This window comes from Grammomys surdaster, unplaced genomic scaffold (assembly GCF_004785775.1).
Source record: "Grammomys surdaster isolate TR1022 unplaced genomic scaffold, NIH_TR_1.0 262, whole genome shotgun sequence".
In the NCBI taxonomy this organism is placed as follows: Eukaryota; Metazoa; Chordata; class Mammalia; order Rodentia; family Muridae; genus Grammomys; species Grammomys surdaster.
In genome coordinates, this window is record NW_021604703.1 from 2,346,635 (window position 1) to 2,369,887 (window position 23,253).

Here is a 23,253-nt window from a genome sequence, read left to right on the forward strand (position 1 = left end):
AGTGTAGTCAAAAGGTGTCTATATTAAGCAAGAACTGTCCTATGTCCCTTTGCCACTGTAGAGAGCTGTGTCTGGGTCCCCAACAAAATCAGACCTCATCTCCACTAGTGTCTGACCTGGACCCATTTGGGGCTGTAAGACTGAGGTCTCGATGGTTCCCTTCAGAGTCCAGGTTTGGCCTCAGCCATGTGCACTCAGAAACCCCACTAGCCAAGTAGCCAGTGAGTATGTCCGTCTCCCCAGTCACTCAGAGACTGGGACTCAGAGACACTCACACTATACACCAGCTTCTTTACTGGCAGAAGCATCAGTGGGTGAAAAGACACTCTGTTGCTTTCTGGGCTGTTTCTCTCTGTAGGTGCAAGGGAAGCCAACACCCAGCCAGACTCAGAGGAAGGAATTCTACTGAATGGTACCTGTAACGGAGCTGACATGCCTCAGGCCTTCCAGCCCTCCCTGTTTAGTTGATCTTTTCCTTCTATATTCCCTGTATCAACTTGAAAGGAAGCAAGATGACCCTTGTCTTGTGTATGAGCTCTGAAAGGCTGATGGACTTGCCATGGTGCTACGCTCTTCCAGCTAATCTCAGCAGCAAGGAAAACTAGGACAATTGTCTGTTTCCTCCCTGAAGAGTGATGCATGCTCCACCAAGAGCCTAGAGGCTCTGACCAGCCTGCTTCAAATGGTGGGAGTGGGGGGGAGGGTTGAGAAGAGGAAGTGGAGGGGGGATGATCTGTCTCTGATTAGCAAGAGCGACAGAATAGCACAGAGCCCAGATTGTCCCTGAGCCAGCACAGACCTGGACCCCCAACAGGCCCAGAACACAGAACTGTGGAAGCTAGGCCTGAGTCAAGGGTGAGGTCTTGTATCAGTCGGTTTTCAGCTGCTATGACAAAACACTGGAAATATGAACTTAAAAGGGGGAATATTTCTTTTGGTTCATAGTTTCCATCCATGGTTGGTTGGCTCCATTGTTTTGGGCCTGTGGCAGCCTTGTAGACCACAGCTGAGTAATGGAGGGGCCCTGTTCACTTTATGGTGGGGTGGGGTGGGGTGGGCAGAGAAACTTGGTCCCAAAATTCACTTCAAATGCAGCCCCCAATTTGCTAAGGTCTTCCTTCCCTCCTCCTAAAGGTCTAACTACAGATGAGTAGACAGATGGCTTAGTGGTTAAGAGCAATGGCTGTTCTTCCAAAGGCCCCAGCTTTGATTCCCACATAGCAGCTCACAATTGCCTGTAACTCCAATTCCAGGGCATTCAATGCCTTCTTCTGGCTGTTGTGATCACCAAGCACTCACTTCATGCAAAGACATACACACAGGCAGAACATGTGTGCACATAAAATAATTTCTAAAATTAAAAAACAAAAAGAAAGAATCTCACTATGCAGTCCAGGTCTACCTGGAATTCACTAGATATCCTGGGATTACAGGAATGTGTCACCATGACAGGCTCCTCTATCTCCCCTTCTTGTAGTATATATTATATTTTATATTGCACATGCTTGAAAATGTACTTGTCTCAGAGTGCTTCCCCATATGAATAATGTTCAGGCTCCCTGGATAAAATTCCTGCAGCCCCCAGGCGGGTGTCCCTGGCGCATTAACTCTGCCTGCTGCAGGGATGAATCCCTCTATGGTTAACTCCTGGACTTGTTTATTTACTCCATAGTCAACAAGGTACGAACAAAATGACATCCCAGGTATGACATTTACTTCTTCAAAGCTTAGTTAGGGTTTCTATGACTGTGAAGAGACACCATGACCATAGCAACTCTTATAAAGGAAGACATTTAACTGGGGCTGGCTTACAATTCAGAGGTTTAGTCCAACATCGTAATGACAGAAAGCATGGTGGCATGCAGGCAGACACAATATTGTTGAGATAGCTGACAGTTCTGAATCTGGATCTGCAGGCAGCCGGAAGAGAGAGTGAGCCGTTAGGCCTGGCTTGAGCTTCTGAGATCTCAAAGCCCAGTCTTGATGACATATTTTCTCTAACAAGGTCACATCTCTTAAAATGCCACTCCCTATGAGCCTATAGGGGCCTTTTTCATTCAGATCACCACAAAGGCTCATGGACTTGTTTTCCTGATCCCAACAAAAGAGGAAGTGAGCAAAGAGGGCTTCTCTAAGGCCAGCATTCCACACTACTGGAAATGAGTCACAAGCCAGGGATGGGAACATCTTTTTGAGGTCCTGACACAGTGCTCCTGCACGGCCGTCATGTTCCACCGTGAGTTTTGTGGCTTTTCAGAGTAGTAATTGGGAAATATCCTCAAGCCAGAGAGTAACACCTGAGTCATACAGCAGAATCTTGATAAAGGAATAAAGAGACACACTGAGCAGAAGAGTATGTAACACTCAGCCATAGTCTGAGCCTGCGTCTCCACTGGGAAGCTAGATTATGTCCAGGCTGATGCCAATGGCTCAGGAGATTAAATGGTCTCTCCATCCTGATTAGAGGCCTATCAGGGATGTTGGAATATAGAAAGCCTCTGAAGAGGTCAGAAACAATGAAGAGAGATTTTCTTCGGTTCTGACAACCTTCTGAGGTAAGGTTGGAAGATTCAAGAAGTACTTGTATATATTCAAAGAGGTTCTGCAGTTTGTGGATTCTATTGGTTGGTTTTATGGGACGCATGTTTTAAGAAAAATACTCACATATGTATTGTATTAGTAGCTTTTCTACTGCTGTGGAAAAGTACCATAACCAACGTAATTTATAAGATAAACTGTTTAAATGGGCTTATGCTTTCAGAGGGTTAGAGTCTGTGATGGCAAAACAAAGGCTTGGTGACAAGAAGATAGGAGAGCTCACATCTTAAACTTGAGCAGGAGGCAGAGAGCATACTAGGGATGGTGAGAGACTTCTTAAGCCACAGAGACTGACTCCATGACACACCTCCTCCAAGAGAGCCACACCTTCTAATTCTTCCCAATCAGTTCCACCAACCGAGGACCAAGTATGAAAATATGTGAGCTTTTAGGGGCCATTTCACATTCAAACTACCATACAAATATTTTTCTAGTAAAGCCCAAGTGTAGGTATGTAATTTCAGTGTCCTAAAACATTGATGAAAATGTAGCTATGTAAAGAATTGTGGTATTTGTACTTTGCATCTCTCAATCTCTGTCTCCCCCATCTCCCCCCACACTCACACACAATTAAAATATTTTTTTAAAAGGAAAACAAAGTGGCACATTGGTGGATTCAACTCTCTCTGATTTCTGTCTACAGCAGAATGCCCCATGTCTTCCCCACATGATGGGCCACATCTCCTAAACCATGAGCTAAAGTGACCCCTCATTCCCTCGGATTGCTTTAGTGAAGCATCCAGTAGCAGTAAAGACAGAAGTCACCAATACAGTCCTCAAATGAATGCAAGAAGAGCTACAGGCTAGCAAACCTAGAGTTAGCTGGAATAAATGGAAGGGGGTAGAGTCAGCAGAGGCCAGAAGAGCATCCTTTAGCATTCATGCAGAGGGCAAGGGAACATCTTCAAAAACATACCTATTGTGAGGATAGTGAGATGACTCTGTGTGTGTGGGGGCTTGCTGAGTGAGCATGAGGACCTGAGTTCAAATCTCAGTACCCAGATTTTGTTTTGTTTTTAAGTCAAGTATGGCTCTGGTCTCATGCAAGTTACATTCCCCCATACTCCATAAAGTAGGGAGGATTGATGAGATTACTGGTCACCAGCCTAAAACCCTGTCTCCAAGAAATTTAGTGGAGAGTGACAGAGTGGGACACTAGATCTCTTCCTCTCTTCTCCACATGCACAGAAACATATGCACTGCACACACAACACATGTACATAACCACCCTCACAAACACACCATATGCACAAAAGGTAGACAAACACACAAAATTATATATTATATCATATTATATATGTATATATTAAATTATATATATTCCACCCCTCGAAATTCTTAAGAGAATAGCAGCCAGATAATATTGGGCATCTACTTCATATCTAAAGAACTTCATATATTTAGAGGAAGTTTCAGAAATTATCAAGGACTAACCTTTCTTAACAGGCAAAAACTGCCATTAGGCTTTTGAACAACAGAAATGTAGCTAAACAGGAGAGAGAAACCAGGGTTTGTAAAGCAATCTTTCTATTGGCAGCTTCCCTGCAGTTCTCTCTGGAAAACCCAGGAAGAAAAAGGAGCCTTCTTCGCCAGAGCGAGACTTGTCACCCACTAAAGCTGGTGACTGAAGCAGTGTATATTCTGCAAGCAGAAGGGACATTGGCAAAGGGAATACCCAAACTGTCCTCAGGGAAGGAAAATAGAAACCAAAACAATATATTTTAGGCCCTCCTGAAAAGATAAGGACTAACTTGACAGTGGCTCATGCCTTTAATCCCAGCACTTAGGAGGCGAGGCAGGTGGGTCTCTGACTTCAAGGCCAGCCTAGTCTACAGAGCGAATTCTAGGATAGCTAAGGCTACACAGAGAACCCCTATCTCAAACAAGCAAACAGATAAATGCTAATGGGGCCAAGTGGCTTTCAGCCTGGTTCCCCTTAGTGCCATCCAGGTGTGCACCAAGAAGCCCTGGGTCACCTGGGAAACAGCTTGCAGGAAAGCTGAGCTCCAGGAAAGCTGACAGTCCAGGTGTTATATCCGAGAAAGCATATGACAGGGCTGGAAAGAGATAAAACTAAACTTTTTCTCAAGCTTCTGCCTCATGGCATGTGTTCCTTTTGTAAAATAAAAATTAATTACATTTTGGTTTATTTATTTGGGAAAGGGGCATGCCATAGCACAAATGTGAAGGTCAAAGAACAACTTGTGTGAGTCCCTCCTTCCACTGTGTTAGTCCCAAGGATCGAACTCAGGCTGTCCAAATTGGCAACAGGCACCCCCTTCTCATGGGCCTCAGAGTGGGCTCTTTAAGCACTTGTTCTGTCTGTTCCTAGGTGTCCCAACCCTTCTTAGGGAAGTGTCCTAGTTAGGTTTCTGTTGTTACAATAAATCAAAAGAAACTTGAGGAGGAAAGGATTTGTTCAGCCTACACATTCAGATCACAGTCTAACACTGAGGGAAGCCAGGTCAGGAACTAAAGCAGGACCGTGGAGGGATGCTGCTTATTGGCTTGCTCCCCATGGCTCATTCAGTCTGCTTTTTATACCACCCAAGACCACCTGCCCAAGGGTGGCACTGACGTCCAACATCAATCATCAATCAAGGAAATCCCCTACATACACACACACACACACACACACACACACACACCTATCTCATGGAGGCATTTTTTTCCTCAACTGATGCTCCTTCTTTCCTGATGCCTCTAGCTTGTGTCAAGTTGACAAAAAAACTAACCAACATGGGAGGGGTATGAACCAAACAGGGGGCAACTCGTGTTCTCCCCAGGAGTCATGCTGAGCTCATGATGTTTCTCCATGAAATACCATTCGTCGCTGAAGCTAAGCTCTGAGCATATCTTAGCTCAAGTCATGTGAAGCCTGGACACAAGGGTGAGTAGGACAAACTCTCAGCATGAAAGTTGGCTTGGAACAAGCTAACAGGTAAACACTTCTGCTTGAAACACAAAACCAGATCTGGTATCAGGCCTGTGGTTCCTCGACTTTTAAAGCAAGGCTGGAGAAATACCACGATGGTCAAGAGCACTGGCTGCTCTCACAGAGGATCCAGGTTGAGTTCTTGGGACCCACATGACAGCTCACAACCACCTGCAACTCCAGTTCTGGAGAATCTGATGCTCTCTTCTGATTTCTGTGGGCACCAGGCTTGCAGATAGTATACAGACGTGTAAGAAAGACACACACACATAAAAGTAAATAAATCTTTAAAGTAAGGCTTAATATGCTTCTTCAGGTTTCCCAATAATATTGCCATCTTAAGAAACCAGGGACAGAAAAATATAGTTCCTATAGGGTCTGTGTGTGAAATTATATAAACTATTCATCCTATTTTTTCTTTTTTTTCTAAGATTTATTTATTTATTTATTAATTATTTAATGTATATGAGTACTCTGTCAGAAAAGGGTATCAGATTACATGTATAGGTAATTGTGAGCCACCATGTGGTTGCTGGGAATTGAACTCAGGACCTCTGGAAGAGCAGCCATTGCTCTTAACCTCTGAGCCATCTCTCCAGCCCTCATCCTATTTTTTCTAATCCCTATGCTTTACTGGCACATCTTCCTGGGGTAATAATTACAATGCTGTCCTGGATTTAAGGGGCACCTGTGTCCCGCTGGACTCTGAGTTATTTGCCTTCAAGTAAGAGGATATGAGACACAGCATGACCATGTTCCAAGAGGGATTCAGTTTCTCCCAGTGAAGGACACGTATTCCCTCTGCTCAAGTTCAGGGAACACTGAAGGGAAGAGGGTAGAAAGATTGTAAGAGCCAGACGTTCATGAACAAGAGATTGCCAGTTACCTTGTGTTTGTTTGTTTGTTTGTTTGTGACTTTTTTTTGGTCTTTTTGTTATTTTGTCTTTTTTTTTTTTCAGAGCTGAGGACCGAACCCAGGGCCTTGCGCTTGGTAGGCAAGCACTCTACCACTGAGCTAAACCCCCAACCCCAAGAGATTGCAACAAGTGTATTAGAGCAGATGCCAGATTCCTTAAGCAGGATAGTAGTTTATGACTCTAAACCGTTAGGTTCCTGTGTGACAGGGCTGGCCACCTTGTTTGAGGAAAGTTGCTACTTCTCTTTTCATGAAAGAGGCAGAAAAATTTTGGAGCACTGACAGATCTCTACTGGTATCAAATCTCTATTGTTCTTGAAACAGAAGGCCATCTCTGTCTGAAAAGCAGCTGAAGGTTACAGACCAGATTCTTTCCATCTGACTTCCAAGGCCCTTAACCTAGTTACTCTGCTGCCTTTATCACAAGAGCTTCTAGTGCAGTGGTTTTCATGTGGTCATGACACCCCAATGACTCTTTCTCAGGGGTTACCTAGGACCATCAGAAAACATGGATACTTATATTATGATTCATAACAGTAGCCAAATTACAGATATGAAGTAGTAATGAAAATGATTTTATGGTTGGGGGTCGCCACAACCTGAGGAACTGTATTAAAGGGTCCCAGCATTAGGAAGGTTGAGAATCATTGCTCTAGTACGTGACTGCCTGGAAGGGAATGGCTCACCACACTTCAACAGATAAGACCTGCAGGCAGCCTTATGAGATGCTGGAAAGTCTGCAGATAGAAGCAGCAATATGACCGCAGAGTCTATCCTTGGGCAACAGCTTCTAGGCCCCAATGTACCTAGGAGTTCAGTGACTCAGCAGGTGATGAGGTAGTATCTGGCATTTGCTCATCGGTCTCCCAGATGTAGGCCAGTTCCCTGACCCAGAACTATTGCTTTAAGGCAAAGCCAAGTATCTTTCTGGAAGAACCAGTCAATGGAGCCAAGAGAATACACTACAGTGGTTTCCCCAGTTGTTTCCCATAGAGGTCTAAGGCTCCACCACAGCATCTCTGATGGGGGTGGGAGTAGGGTTGGGGTGAGGGTAGGGGTAGGGATGAGGAGTAGGGGAAGAACCATCCCTCTTGAGGATGGTGGGGCAGAGTAGGAGCTGGCGTCCATGCTGGAGTCGGAAACACATCACGTTCTCTGTTAGTATTTACATGAGAAATGTCCCTCATGGGCTCATATGTTTAAACGTATGGTCTCCAGTTTGTGGTGCTACTTGCAAAGGATTTGAAAGCTTTGAGGCAGGAGTCACAGTAGAGGTGGGTCCTTGGGAGAGTTCCTCTGAAGTCTCTGGCTCAGTCTTACTTCCTGTCTGACTCCTTCTTCCCACTGCCTCACATTCCTGCCTGTGTGGCTTCCTGCCGTGGTGGACTATATGCTCTGATTCGTGTGTAAAAGTAAATCTGTCTCTCTATCTATCAATCTTGGGTTTTCAAGAAAGAGTTTCTCTGTGTAGTCCTGGCTGTCCTGTAACTCACTCTATAGACTAGGTTGGCCTTGAACTCAAAGATCAACCTCCTTTTGCCTCCTGAGTTCTGAGATTGAAAGCAGGCACCACCACTGCCCAGGGTAAATAAACCTCTCTGAAGCTACTTCAAACAGGTATTTGGTCACAGTGGCATAAAGAAAACAGTAAGCTCCAATTATGAGAACTAGATAATAAATGAAGTTCTTAGACAAACAGGTGCAGTGAGTTCCTATAAAAAGAAAGTTTCTATGGCTCAGTGGTTAAGAGCACCGACTGCTCTTCCAAAGGTCATAAGTTCAAATCCCAACAACCACATGGTGGCTCACAACAATCCATAATGAAATCTGATGCCCTCTTATGGGGTATCTGAAGACAGCTACAGTGTACTTAAATATAATAAATAAATAAAAAACCTTTGGGCCGGAGCAAGCAGGACGCTGGTTTAAGCAGGACCAAAGGAAGAGGGAGAAGGGAAGAGGAAAAAAAGTTTCTGAGGTGTCCTAAAAGTAATTGCGAAGTCTAGGGGATGGAGGGATGTATCAGATTGTTTTCCTTCCCTGTAACAAAACATCTGAGATGATTTACAAAGAGAAAAGGTAATTTAGGCTCACAATTTGCAGGATTCAGTCCATGTTGATTAGCCTTAATGTTTTGGGCCCATAGCAACAAAGTATCTCAGTGTATGGGGATGTGGCAGAGCAAACAGTTTTACATCAAACTAAAGAGCAAAAGAGAAGCAGAAAAGACCCTTTGAGAGTATCCTTCCAATAACCTAAGGATCGTCTACAAGGCCCATCTCCTAAAGGTACCACCATCTTTTAACAAGACTATCCCAGGGACACATCGCCTGTGAGAAATGTTTAGGATCTAAACTATAGCAAGGTGGGAAAAGATAATGGAAATCAGTAAGATACTGCAGGTAAAGCCAATGAAAAGACTATAGGGCTGAAGGGATGGCTCAGTGGTTAAGAGAGCACTTGCTGCTCTTGCAGAGGACCAAAGTTCAGTTCCCAGTCAGGAGACTGACACATTCAATATAACACATTGAATGTAACTCCAGCTTCAGGGAATCCAGAGCCTGCCTCCCTCTCTCTCTCTCTCTCTCTCTCTCTCTCTCTCTCTCTCTCTCTCTCTCACACACACACACACACACACACACACACACAGAGACACACACACACACACACTGAAATAATTTTTTTAAAAGTTATGTTAAAATTTTGACTTAAACCCCATCTTTGGCCACTTTGCCTTGTTATGTGCAATCATTCTGGCCTGTTAGGTCTGTTTCTGGTGTGTTTATTTGTAATTGTCTGGCCTGTTAGCCCTGCTTCTCTCTATACACTACCCCCCTCCATCCAGAACAAGTTTTCCCCCTTCATGTTATCCCATTCCTCATATCTACCACCAGGGTTGGCTCCCAGTCCTGGCTGAAACCCTGAGCAGGAGAAAGCTACACAGTGCATCCAAGCATAGCACTACCTCCCCACCACTCGGTCTATATAAGCAATGCTTTCCTTCCTAAAAGGTAAAACAAAAATACTCGTCCTATCTGTAGACCCAGCAAACATATTCCCACTGCTCACTAACACTATTGAGAGTGTGCTGTGTGGTCTCTGTGCCCGCCACAGCCCACAAAGTAACAATCCATGGGAGGCAAGAAGGCAGTAACTAAGTAACCAGTGTTGGTGTATTTAAGCACAGCACAACTTGGTGAAATTTTTCCAAGTGATAAAGATCCATGTGTGCAATAAAGCTTAAGACATGAGTGCATCACAACTCTTTGTAAAGTGCATGTGGCATCAAGATAGGGTCTGTATATTTACAAACTTATAATAAGGGTCTGGAGGAAGATCTGGTGTGATCTTGGCCACACAGGCTATTAACCATGTCCACTCCCAGCCTTCTGGGTAAATGACAGGGTGTACATCCCCCCCACCTTTGAAGGGACAATCCTGTGGTTTAACATTCCAGTGCTCCTCCAGTGCTTATCTGTAAGAACCGTGTACCTCTCACAATGTAGGGATATTATTCCAGTCCTTTTTCTAGCTAAGATCTTATGATAATTAGCTTTGTTAATTTGACATACCCTAGAATTGCTTGGGAAGAAAGTCTCAGTAAGGAATTGACTGTATTGAGTCTTCCTGTGAGCATGCCACTAGGGGATTGTCTTAGTTAAGTTAATGTGGGAAGGCTCACCCCAGTGTGGGTGACACCATTCCCTAGGAAGGGAATCCTGAACTGTACAGAAGTAGGAAAATCGAGCTGAGCATAGTGAGTAAGTACATATTCATTTCTCTCTGCCCTTGACTGTGGATATGACTAGTTGTTTGAAGTTTCTGCCTTGACTTCCCCACAATGAGAGACTTCAACCTGACACTGTAAGCTGAAATAAACCCCTTTCTCTCCTGAGTTGTTCTTTGTTGGGGCATTGTAGCACAACACCATAAATGAAAGCAGAGAAGGCCTGTAACATATTCCTCAGAAAACCTTTTCTATGACAGATCTCTTGGCCTCAAGGACACTAGTTTGAACGTCAAGTGAGATCCCAAAACTTAACCCTACCTTTCTGGCCAACTTAGTACATCATAAGTAAAACCGTATTTGGTAGAATGAACAACATGAAAGCCATTCTTTTCACTATCCTTTATTAACAATGGCTACAGTCGAATGCCTGCTCTCCAAAAGAAAGATCATGCTGGAATTCAGTTGCATTAGAGTGGTCGTAACAGATAGAGCTTTAAGGGAACAATAGGCCATGGTGTTTTGTTTTGTTTTGTTTTAGCTTTCTCAGCACTCTTATGGAATACCTGACATAATAAACTTAAAAAGGGAAGGATTTCTTTTTGGCTCACTGAGTTAGAAGGGTCACTCCAGGGAAGGAGATGTCATGTGATTTTTTTTCTGGAGAAATATCTGTTTACCTCAGATAGGACACTGCCAACAGACCAAAGATATCCCATCCAATTCCCTCTTGATGTACCAACAAAATCTGGCAACCAGGCAGAGAGCCATCAAAGGTTCGTGTAGTACAGCTAGCCACATATGAGCTGGGTACTATCAGATTCTAAGTTGTATTAGCAGGCTGATCAGCAATTCATCACAGAACAAAAGTGATAGGTTCTGATTCATGTCTAAGCACGTCAGCAGGGTATGTGCATGTATGTCAGGGTATGACTGTGGGAGGGTCAGACACCGTCTCATCTGTACCAGAATGCTTCCCTCAGTGCATACCTGTGTTCTCATGAGGAAGTTCTCTGCAAGCAGCTGATGGGAGCAAAATTCTCAACCCTGACTCCCAGATGGGTTAGCTTCCTGTGTTGATACTAGCCAAAAGTCACTGTCAACACATCTTAGAGGTGAAGACTCCTACTAGTATACTTTGGATTCATTTTGTATAGAGGGGAAATGGGCTGATTTACATACCCTTGTCAGCACCTGGCAAACAGCTGAGCTGACAGACTCTTGTTTCCGCTCTCACAGTGGCTAGGTGTCAGGGAATGGCTTTTAATGGAGATGGAGCTATATTCTGCCTCCTACTTTACCCAGAAGGACCAAGCTCCATTCTCCCATAGCAATGAAAGATGAAACTGAGGCATGTGAAAAGGGCGAAGCAGTTGCTCCTGCTGGTGGGACACAGAATGGGACACTAAGAAATGCAGTAATCAAAAACAACTGTCTGAGCTGGCCACAGAGGTGTGTGCCTGTAACCCCAGCTATTTGGGAGGCTGGAATGGGAGGATCCCTTGGGCCCAGAGGGGTTTAAGACCTGCCTGTACATTTTAGCAAGATCTATATTTACAAAGTTGATAGAATGCTTACCCACAAAGCAAAGCCAAGCATTTGCAGAAGCCAGATGTGGGGGTATACATTAATAATGTTCTAGTAGTGTTACTATTTTAATGTTGATCAACTCATATTTAATATTTAGTTGGTTAATATTAATATTTAACAATTGCAATGATATGTTTAGTGTTGTTTAAAAATGCCAAAAATGTTTTTTTGACACTGGGTCTTACCATAGCTCAGGTTGGCCTGAAACTCACGATTGTCCTACTCTGGCCTACCCAATGCTGAGATTATAGGTATATACTACATGTTGATAACAGTGCCAGCATTTCGAGGCAGGATGGCACTACTCATTCATTCGACCTCAGGTTCCAAGAGGTCCCCTGTGCACTGCACAGACACTGACCCTTCAGGTTGTCAAGGCCCAGCTCAACTCTGTGTCTTGTGGTGACGTCATCTTCCTTGCTCACTCTCCTCAGTCCTTCAGTCTTGTTCTTTAGGAATCATTATTCAAAAAATAAACGGCTAGTTCTTGTCTCTCGTTGTTTTGTTAGTAATCTGAGGTGGAAGAACACAGCCTTAAGTAAGATTCCGACCATGACACACCCTTCAAGCATTTCAGAAGAAACCCTGTGATTAATAATCACAGATCCAGGAATAGAGGCACACACCTTTAATCCCAGCACTTAGGAGGCAGAAACAGGCAGAGCTATGTGAATCAAGGCCAGCCTGGTCTACATAGCAAGTTCCAGGATAGTTAGGGCTACATACAAAGATCCTGTCTCAAGCAAACAAAAATAAAATGCATAAGCTAGAGTTGACCTGGCATGTTAGGAGGCATGTCTTAAATGACAGGAAAAGAAATCTAGGTCTCAAGTGGTGGGAAGCCAGCCAAATAGTTAGGGGGTCAGACTGGAAACTACCAAAAACAAAGAAAAAAACAGAAGACTCCTTCAGTCTCTAGCCAGAGTCTGAAGAGATAAAGTGTTAGGCTACTCAGCCTATCTCACCAGGCCTGTGGATCCCAGGCTAGTAAACCCCAGCTCCAGCCTGGGCTAGTTAGTACACAGTGATCTCAGGACCTTAGATATGGATACTGAGCAGAGAGAGAAAAAAAGCAATCCCGCCTTTAGTCACCCTGCCAGGTCTGAGGACCAAATCTCACCAGTTTGTCCTCTTTCTGTCCCTTCCTCCCTCGGTTTCTAGACTAGAATGGGCCTTTATGCAAATAGAAGGCCTTTCAGTCCAAGAAGGCATTGGCACCGTGCCGCAATAAAAGGGCTCTGGGTGCCCTGAGAGTGCAAAAGGACAAACACCAGAGCCCAGGCGTCGTGACACCTTCTCTATGCTCCCTCAGTGGGCCGGCTTCCCTCTGGTGTCTCTATAGAGGTCACAGGGAATCTTCCGAAAGGACACTAGGACGACTCAGAGGCCCGTGATCCAGCCCTTTTAATCCAGGGCGCGTCTCTGACTCAGCATGACCTCGCACATCCTTTGCTGGCTTCAGGTCCACAGTTGCCTCTTTGCAAGGTGAGAATTCCGCTTTTCCAAGGACGCTTTTCCGGGCTCCCGCTGTCCCGTGGTGGACCACAGCAGTGCTAAGGTTCATAATTGAGCTCCCACGCTGGTGTGTATGAAGAGGTGGCACTCCTGTCCCCTACAGAAGTCTCCTAGGAGCGCGGACTTGATTAACTGTCTGGTCTGCCTGCCTGAGCTCAGACTCCAGGCTAGGATCCAAGGGACTCCTGCCCCGGGCTAGGCCTGGCTCTTGGGACCCGCGGCTCCTCCCTGTCGCTCACCTTTCCACGTGAGGCCGAGAGAGCCGGAGCTCCGGGCTGCACGCGCGTTTTCGGGCCGATCCCTGGCGGGAGGCCTGCGTGAAAGGCCGCTGGGTGCAAGGAACGGAGCAGGAGGCTGAGCCGCCCGGAGAGCTCCGCCCAGATCGGTGGAGTGCAGTGGCCTTTCTGTGCCTCACCGCACGGGGGTGTGGTCCAGAGGACTCGGCTTCCCTGCGCTCGCGCCAACCCCTGGGAGTTTTCCAGCACCCGCAGCGCTTTTGCACGCAGCCACCCAGAGAGATTCCCGCAGCGCGCAGGAATCGCCGGACTCCTTTCTCCCTACCCTTCTCCCTCGTGCAAACTGAGGAGGAGAGGCGGGAAGTATGCGAGACTATGACGAGGTGATCGCTTTCCTGGGCGAGTGGGGCCCCTTCCAGCGCCTCATCTTCTTCCTGCTCAGCGCCAGCATCATCCCCAATGGCTTCAATGGTATGTCAGTCGTGTTCCTGGCGGGGACCCCGGAGCACCATTGCCTTGTGCCTCACACCGTGAACCTGAGCAGCGCGTGGCGCAACCATAGTATCCCGTTGGAGACGAAGGACGGACGACAGGTGCCTCATAGCTGCCGCCGCTATAGACTGGCCACTATCGCCAACTTCTCTGCGATGGGCCTGGAGCCAGGACAGGACGTGGATCTGGAGCAGCTGGAGCAGGAGAACTGCCTGGATGGCTGGGAATATAGCCAGGATGTCTTCACGTCTACCATCGTGACAGAGGTAGGTGATAGTGCCTTGCTGGAGCCCGACATTGGGAATGGAGACTCCATTGCGTCCGTGCCCCCAACAGCCCCTAGCAATGCCAGGTCAATGTCACACACCCTCTTGAACCTTCCAGACACAGAGTTTATGAGTGCATTTCCAGGGCAGACTCAGAGCTGATGAATTTCTCTGTGGCATGGAGGGAATGAAAAAGAGAGTGTTGTCACCAACTGCCTTTTCCTTTATGAGTTTCACAACAGATAGTTTCCCAAGAGCCTCGGTGCTTCCCTGGGCAGGCCAAACCAGACTGTCTTGATTTATAGTCATAAGTATTTCCTTACCACAGAGAAGGGCTCCGGTGGTCTGTTGATCTCAAGTATGGACGCAGGGAAGGACTTGAGACGGAAAAGCCCCTGTGTTGAGGCCCCACTTTCTCCAAAAGGAGGCAGTAGCCCCTTGACACTAGTTGGATGCAAGGAGTCAAAAGTAGAACCTAGCCTTTGGACACTCAAGGAGAGACCAGTACTTCTGTGGGAACTATAGGCTGGTGAGCAAGGGGCTCTGGCTGAGATCACTTAAGTGATCTGGGGACAGGTTCCCTAACTCACCAGAATCTGAATGTGGACTTACTCCCTCTTAGTTTCCTGCTGAATATTTGCTAAGGACCAGGTGGTACTAGATCAAGACACACACTGTTTCTAGGAAGAGCATCACCCAGAACTGATTTCCTGCTGTTGGTCAGGCAGGTAGAATATCTGCCTTCCCACCAACCTTGCTTCTTTCTGTTCTGTCTTTTTCCCAAGGAGGGTAAGACAGACAAACTAGGTTCCTCCCAATGACGTAGGTTTCTGGAAACAACAGCCTCAGCTTCTTATCTCTTTCCCTCAGCACTACAGAGCAGTCTACAGCAAATGTGTCTGGCCCCAGGGTGTAGACAGCTAGGGTGTGGGTCCCACCTGCAGAGTTCTGATGCCTGTGGGCATACCAGCTGTGTGGTTAGGAGAGCTGACATGAACGCTACTGATCTGTTGGCCTTCAGGAGCCAAAATTCAAATCATAGCTTCTTTCATGTGTGACTTGGGGTAAATAAACTCCTTTCTCTTGTGGAATAAGTAGATCTGGGTGTACTGCAGGAAGGAGTAGCAAAATGTGAAGTGAATCTGGAGCAAAAGAAATAGTCCCGTCTAGCAAAGAATATGGCTGGTTCTGGGAAGAAGAACCCTGTTGGTATGGTAGGTGGTGTTCGGGGAAGGTCTCTAGGACCAGCTTGTGGGTATTCTGAAAAGCTGACTATATTTTGAGGACTGTGGAAATAGTAAACCTAGGGTTTACGTCTTTTATTTTCTTCTTTTGAGACAAAGCTACAGGATATCATCTTGTCTAACCTGTAACTCACTGTATAACCAAGGCAGGATGGCTTTGAACTCACAGAGATCCTCTTTCCTCTTCCTCCTAAAGAGAATTACAGATGATTATCAACTCTCCAAGCCCCTTCTTTGTTCTTAGAAAGAATTTGATCTAGTTGCTATGGAAAGCAAGATTGGGAGAAAGCTGTGGAAGTCTCTACTACAAGAGAATACCCAGTCAAGGGTGGCAGCTGTGGAGAGTGACAGGCTCATGGAGAGTGACAGCCTCTGAGTCCCCTCTGGCTTCCTCACACTAGCACTCTGTCTTGGGTCCTAGTTGGCTGTGCCTCTTCAGCTGTGATCTCCTAGCAAGGAGTCAAAATACTTACTCGGGCCCTGGGGCATCTAAGAGTGGGAGTTCATCCTTCAGAATTGGAATTATTCCCTGCATCTAATTTGGGAGGTTGGCCCCACTGGCTGCAACCTTCACAAACAGCGAGTCTAACCTGGCTGCTGTCCTCCTCCTGGATGATTTTGCTTGCCTGAGGATACAAAGGGCAAGGGGACTACCAGCTCCTGAGTCCATAGGTGCCCCACCATGTTGTACCCAGGGGCCTTTGGGCATACCTAGTGACTCCTGTCTCAAATGCTCATGTGTGTGCACTGTGACTTGCTTTGCTTGGCAGCCTTTCTCTCCCTTGCTTGCTTTTGGGGTTGGTGGGAGTTAAAAGGCAAAGGGCACTGGTAGCTGCAAAGAGAGGGGAAGGAAGCCAGAAGTGGAATCGGTAGGGTGGGGTGGCTCCCTGGGGGGATGGGACAGTAACTCGGAGTCTGGGTGGCAACTAAGCAAAACAAGTATTGAGGAGAATGTGGAGAAGACAGAAGCCCCGTGCATTGCTAGTGGGAATGTGCCACTCAGTTTCAGTTACTGCAACAAATGCCCAACACAAGCAGTTTATAAAGAGACAAGGTTGCAGCCTATGATCGATTGGCTCTGTCTCTTTGGGGCCTGTTGTGAGGCCTGATGGGGAGTGTGTGCTAGAGCGAAGTAGCTTACCTCATGGCGAAGACATGTGAGGGAAAGAGGAAGAGGCCAGGGTCCTAAAATCCCCTTCAGAAGACCTAGCTTCCTTCCAGTGGGCCTCACCTCTTAAAGTGTCCACCAGCCCACAACAGCTTTAAGCTGGGAGCCAAACCTTCAGTAAATATCTTTAGATGATGACATTTACTGGATGAAAGCTGAGCCCCTCTCCCCATAGATGCATTACCAGGACTCTGAGAACAAGGCATGTGTCAGAACCCATGCTGACTTAGCCAGTGATAGTGAACAAAATTACCTCATCCTTACAGGCTGAGCCCAGGGCCCCTGACAGGTCCCTACATGCTAGTTGACAAGGATGGAAGGACCATCCTCAGAATATACCTCTGCCTAGTCCTCCAGCAGCCTGACATCCTCCAGAAGACAAAAGCCCATCCCAACTGTCCCAGGACCCCTCCACAGGAGGACAGGGTCGGTCCAGAGAAACACCTTTCATGGATGCCTGGAGACAGGAATCTGGTATCTGGATTGTGACTCGCATGCATATACCTGTTCCTGTGTGCTGTGTTCTGCACATAAGGTCTCCTTCTTTAGGAGCTGTGTGTGAGGTACTTACTGAGAACCAAATTTCTCATTCTTATTTTAAAGAAATTTCTCATTCAAAGAAAAGTTGTTAAAATAGAACAGGACATGTACATGCACCCTTCACCTAGCTTCCTGACTTCAGCAATTTATTTTTTGTTCCTTCTGAAACAGGGTTTCACTATACAGCTCAGGCTGGCTTGAAACTCACTGTGCCATCCAAGTCGGACTCCTCTTGACTCTGCCCTCCAGGGCGACATGTGCCACCACACCCAGCTCTGATGTTATCAATGTAAATTACCCATAATGCACTTATCAAAGTCAGGAAATTAACATTGGTCAAAGTATCACTGGTGTCATTTTTCTGTTTTCTGATCCAGTCCATTGTCCCACTACACTTAGGTGCCATGTCTCAGTCTCCAATGTGAGACAGCTTTTCAGCATTTCCTGATCTTTCATGAACATGATGTGTTTCATGTGCTGTCATCAGCTTGAGTTTATGTAATTTTTCTCATAATCAGATTGCACTATACAGTTTTGGATAAGAATGCAACAGAAGTGTTATATATTTTAGGGCATCAAACCAGGCATATGATGCTGGTAATATGTGATTACCAGTGATATGAACATCAGTCATCTGGTTAAGTTGGTGTGTGCTGGGTTTTTCTACTATTATTGCTATTATTTTCCCTTTCATAGTTAATAAATATTTGAGGGGAGATACTTGGAGATATTACAAACTTTTACCCCCTGAGTTTAGTATAGATCTTTAGACAGTGACTAAGATGACAAGTACTGTGGTATTTTTCCTAGTGGCAACCTGAGATAATTCTGAAAATGAACGCTCCCCCTCAGTAGCCATTTGGTTTTGTGTATATTTATTCATGTATTTCATTCACTCATATGTATTTATTCACGTAGGCACGGCTCACACCTACTTATTTCATCTAATCAGTGAAGTCCAGTGCTATCCTAAATATTCTGTAGCTCTAACTATCTGACCTTGGACCAAATTACTTTTCACGTTAAGGAAAAAGAATGTAAAAACACAAGGGTTTTCTGTCTCTGGACTATGGGCTAGAGGAGTTTGAGATCACCCTGGGAGAGGTGTATGAACCCTGTCTAGTAGCTAAGTTACCCATAGGGTGGTGTCTTGGCAGGAACAGAGAGAGGCAAGGATGTGTGGGATTTGTGATAGGGAGGTTTTGTTGGGAAAGAAGACTCACCATAAAGCTTTATCTCTAGGGTCCTGAGTTGACTTTCAGTGCTCTACCTGGGTAAGCGCAGATGCCTCCTGCCCTGAGGCTGAAGGAGCAGAGAGCACAGGCAAGCGCAGGGCCTGCTCATTAGCACCTCCTGCATGTCTTCCTTACTCACAGAACACCATTAAGAGGTCTTGGCCACAAACAGCCTCATGTGACCCAGACCCAGATTCTCTTAGACTTTGTGCTTCACAGACCTCAAGGGAATCCTGTGTCCTAAGGGCCAACCTTCTTGTTAGATCCTTCAGTAGCCTAAGATGGGGCAGCTGTCTGGCCATGGCTACATTTTTTTCCACCTCTGCAGCTACCTAGATCCTTGGGAGCCTGCGGTGAGGTAGTTGAGAGTGTAACTACTCACTCAGATAGAACCTGCATCAAAAGGTCTGTGCCCCAGGAGGCACCAGCCTTGTGCCAGCCCTCTTGGGACCAGGACACTGATGTCACTCATACTCCCAAGGTAGGCCAAGTTTCTGTAGGAACATGGTGGGCCCCATTCCAAACTCTTAGGGAGCTTCTGGGAATGGGAAATAAACAGGAACACTGACTAAGCCAGTATGGGGCCGGCCACTCCAAAAGACTTCATCTTGTGAATGACCTTAATACAGACTATTTCCACTGGAGTCGAGGTGGGTCTGGCCAAGGGATAGACCTGGAGTAGCAGGTAGTTTGCTTCACTCTTCCCTTGTTTCTGGAGTTGTTCAAGTCAGAGCCTGGACCCTGACAGTCCTAGCGAGCTGAGCTCAGCCACTCGTCCTGGTAAGCAAGTAGATCAGCAAGCACTGATGAAAAGCTGGAAAACGAGATTATTTAGTAAGGCCTCATTGGGAAGAGGAACCAGAAGTCCTGTGACAGTCAGGTACATACCTTAAATCCCAGTACTTGGGAAGCAAAAGCAGGCAGATCTCTGTGAGTCAGAGGCCAGCCTGGTTTACAGAGTGAGTTCCAGGACAGCCATGGATACACAGAGAAACCCTATCTCAAAAAAAACAAGGGGAGAGGGGAGACATCCTGTAACACCTCTCCCTCAAAAGTTCACCACTGGGGTTCTGCCATGAGGCTCAGGTCTAAACAGAGGGCGAGAGGTCTGCTCAGCTAAGGAGTCCTGGTCAAGGTGTGGTCCTGCCCATCATCACTGTCTGTACTCCAAGCTTTCCTGCAGGGTGGACAGACCGGTTGTCATACTGTGTGAAATTTATTTCCAGAAGCCAAAGTAGGCCCTCTGGCTGACACCAGCATCCCAGCCTTTTTCTTCTTCCAGGAACTCCTAGGAAAATTACAATTTCTTCAGGTTCACTGTTTCAATAATCTGCTATTCTATTCTGTACTATGATTATACCACGATACTGCCAGTGGCCAGGATGAGACACTTGTGTACCTCCCTTGTGTCATTAGATTAAAACAATGGGCCCCAAGACATCATAATGACAACCTGACTCTCAAGATGGCTTGAATATTAACTAAATCTCTCAGCACTTGTATTTGCCCTCATGGTTCCAAAGACAGTGTGCCAGCCAGCCCCAAGGAGACTTTATTTCCAGTCAGTCTTCAGAAAGTATGCTTTTGCCAGTGAACAAACAGAGGAAGACTCAGGGTCCAGCCCTGGCCCCAGCATGTGTATGCATTTGTGTGCTTCCTTGTTCATAAGCTGCTTCATCATCACCTTGTGGCTGTGTTCCTCTGACAACTGGCTCTCGGATGTCAGAACACACCTTTGTTCTCAGGCTGTTTCACCTGCACCTGCTGACAAGACTCAGGATAAACAGACTTTGTCCATTTCTCTCAGTGGGTCACAGAAGCTAAAGACAGAGTCCAAGGTGGAACAGTGACAGGTCAGGCAAGATGGTCAGGAACAGGCTGGCAAATGCCATGGGCCTCAGGCACCCCCACCATCCCTCCCTATTGCTGTTCATTTTCTTACGTACCAGGACTATGCTGGCGCCTGACGCATGTCTCCAGAGTCCACAAGAAAGGCAAGAACCTCCGTTTGTGACCTAGTCAGTGTAGAGAGAAATTGGGTGGAGGGGGATCTGGAGAATGGATGGATTCACTTTTATTATACTCAAAGGTTCTCCAACCCATTCTGCTCCTATAAGAAATATGGGTAGCCCAAGCTGGCAGCTCCTGCTTGGTGTTTGCAAGATAAGAAGCAGGCAGATGTAGCAGCCTATGCCTGCCATCCTAGCACTGAGGAGCATAAGCAGGAAGATCCCAAGTTTGAGGCCAGCCTGGACTACAAAAAGAGATCCTTTCTAAAAAAAAAAAAAATGACTAAATAAATCACTGGGTCTGGGGTCAGGCTCATTCTGATACCTTTGAGTGGTCTACCTCTGAGCAGGTGCAGGTACAAACCCAGCCTATTTGTTCATAGTTCCAGGGGAGGGCCTGGGAGAGCCATGGTAGACCCTGACCCCAAAGGGACAGATTCAGGTGCTCAAGGGCCTCTTCTCCTTTTCACAGCTCCCCATCCAACCCCACCTTGCTGCTTTGATTTTTAGCTCACAGCTGTTAGCAGATTCTCACGACCCGTGTCCGTTGCTCTAACCCAGAACTTGGAAGACCTGAGTCAGTAAAAGAATGGTTTTCTTTAAAATTTTGGAGCTAAAAGAGAAATTTTCTTAGCTTATGTCTACCTTGCCTAGAGGAGTATTGTAATTTTCAGAAAAGATTAAACAAAAACCTACATAGGAGGCTGGGGCTGTTGACAACTGAGGTGTTAGGGTGCTGGGCTTGAACCCTGACATTGCATAAACTGGGTGTGCTAACTCACACCTGAAATCCCAGCACTCAGTGAGGAGAGGCAGGATGGTCCAGGCCCTTTGCATACTAGGCCAAGTGCTGTAACAATGAAATGCATCTCCAGCTTCAAACTTCTTTCAGGTGTAGCTAGCCTCAGGTAAGCACAGAACTCCTCACTGACACCACTCTGCCCACTGTAGCTTTTTCTTTAACTCAATATAAAGGAAGGAAGGTTTTGCAAATGTATTAGGTTCAGCAGTTTCTTGTCTCAGTTGTTTAAAAAGAAAAAAATATAAGCTGGGTATGGTGGCACACACCATTAATTCCAGGACTTGGGAGGAAGAGGCAGGCAGATTTCTGAGTTCGAGGCCAGCCTGGTTTACCAGAGCAAATTCCAGGACAGCCAGGGCTACACAGAGAAACCTGTCTCAGAAAAAAAAAAAAAAAAAAAAAAAAAAAAAAAAAAAAAAGAAAGGAGGGGGGGGGAGGGGAAAAAAAAGAGGAGGAGGAGAAGGAGGAGGAGGAAGAAAAGGAGGAGGAGGAAAAGGAGGAGGAAGAGGAGGAGGAGGAGGAAGAGAACCAAAGTATTCACAAATCATGCATAACTCCAGCTCCAGGAGATCTGATACCTTCTTCTGAGCCACTATAATGTGGAAGTATGTGGTGGGGAGATGGGAGAGAAAGAGAAGCAAAATAGTTTGAGCATCATGAAGAGAGGTGGAACTGGAAGCTGGAGGGGTAGAGGAATAGACCTGCCCTGCCACCTAAGGCCTTGGTGAAATCCCAGTCCATGCTGCTCCTGTGGGCCATGTCTAGGTCTGTGACCATGCAACAGCAGGGGTCTGTGTCAGTGTCCGTGGCTCATATTACCACTAAAGACCATGCAGAGGTCCAGAGTTATGCGGAGCTGGCCCCAGCCTTCACTGCCTATGGCATTCTGGAGAGCTGGCCCAGCCTTCACTGCCTATGGCATTCTGGAGAGCTGGCCCCTGCTACTCATTGGCTGCAGCACTCAGGAGAGCAGTCCCTGCACCTTGCCTTGGCAGCACAGTAGAACTGGCTTTGATGGCATGAGTTGAAGGGAGCCTCCCCTGAGGGCATGAGAGCAGGAGAGGTGGCCCTACCCCTTGCTAGCTGAGATAATGGGTGAGCTAGCCAGGGCAGCCATGGAGAGCTTGCCCTGGTAATGTGGGTGCAGGTGTGGGTGAGCTGGTGGGCTGACCAACTCAACTATCATCCACTCCCAGACCCAGGGCTTTGAGTTGACCCACCTCAACATCTACCTCATCTATGAAGGGCTGAAGATCATGAAAGGGCCAGTCCTGAAGATCCAGAGCTGCAGGATCTCCATGACACAGGGCAACAACAGGACATCTGAGAGGAGTCCCAGTGAGGAGCCAGTACTGATAGTGCAGCAGAAGCCAGAGGCCTCAGACTAGACCTATAACTCATTGCAGTGAACATTTGCAAGCAAAGAAGTGTGGACAAAAGGTCTAGTGTGTGACACGCTGTGACACACTACAGATTCCATGATGAGGTGTTTTTATGGTTTGTTTATTTTGTTTTTTTTATTTGCTTTTGAGGGGGAGATTGTGAGGGCAAGGGGCAGATACGAAAGGATGGGGAGGTGAGTGAGATTAGGGTGCATGATGGGAAACTCACAAAGAATCAATCAAGAGTTAAAAAGAAATAAATAAACCTTTACGTAAAAACATATGTGATAAAGGACTTGTATCCAGAATGCGAAACAGAATTCTTACTAGTTAATAATGAAAAGACAAGACCAACTTTCCAAAAGAAAAAAAATCATTTGGTTATTTTAGAAAATAGATTTTTCTCCACACCAAAGAGAATTTACAAATCAGTAAGTAAATGAAAAGATGCTCAGACTTTCCAAACAGCAGTGTGATTATACACCACTGCTTCTTGATGAAATAGACCTGACCGGTTGTTTTAATCTCAAACTCTTTAATTTCAGTCTCCCTCTCCCTCTCCCTCTCCCTCTCCCTCTCCCTCTCCCTCTCCCTCTCC

At 46.2% G+C, this 23,253-nt stretch overlaps 1 protein-coding gene across 3 annotated transcripts in view; it reads left to right on the plus strand.

Moving 5' to 3' along the window:
* The first annotated feature begins 13,674 nt into the window (after positions 1–13,674).
* Slc22a4 (solute carrier family 22 member 4) overlaps positions 13,675–23,253 on the plus strand; it is a 51,512-nt gene continuing 41,933 nt past the window's right edge. For all 3 annotated transcript variants that reach the window (XM_028775942.1, XM_028775940.1, XM_028775941.1), the window contains exon 1: positions 13,675–14,275. Coding sequence is in view for 2 of the 3 variants with exons in the window: in XM_028775940.1 (XP_028631773.1) it covers positions 13,883–14,275 (393 nt within the window). In the remaining variant the exon portion in view is untranslated. The remainder of the gene's footprint in view (positions 14,276–23,253) is intronic.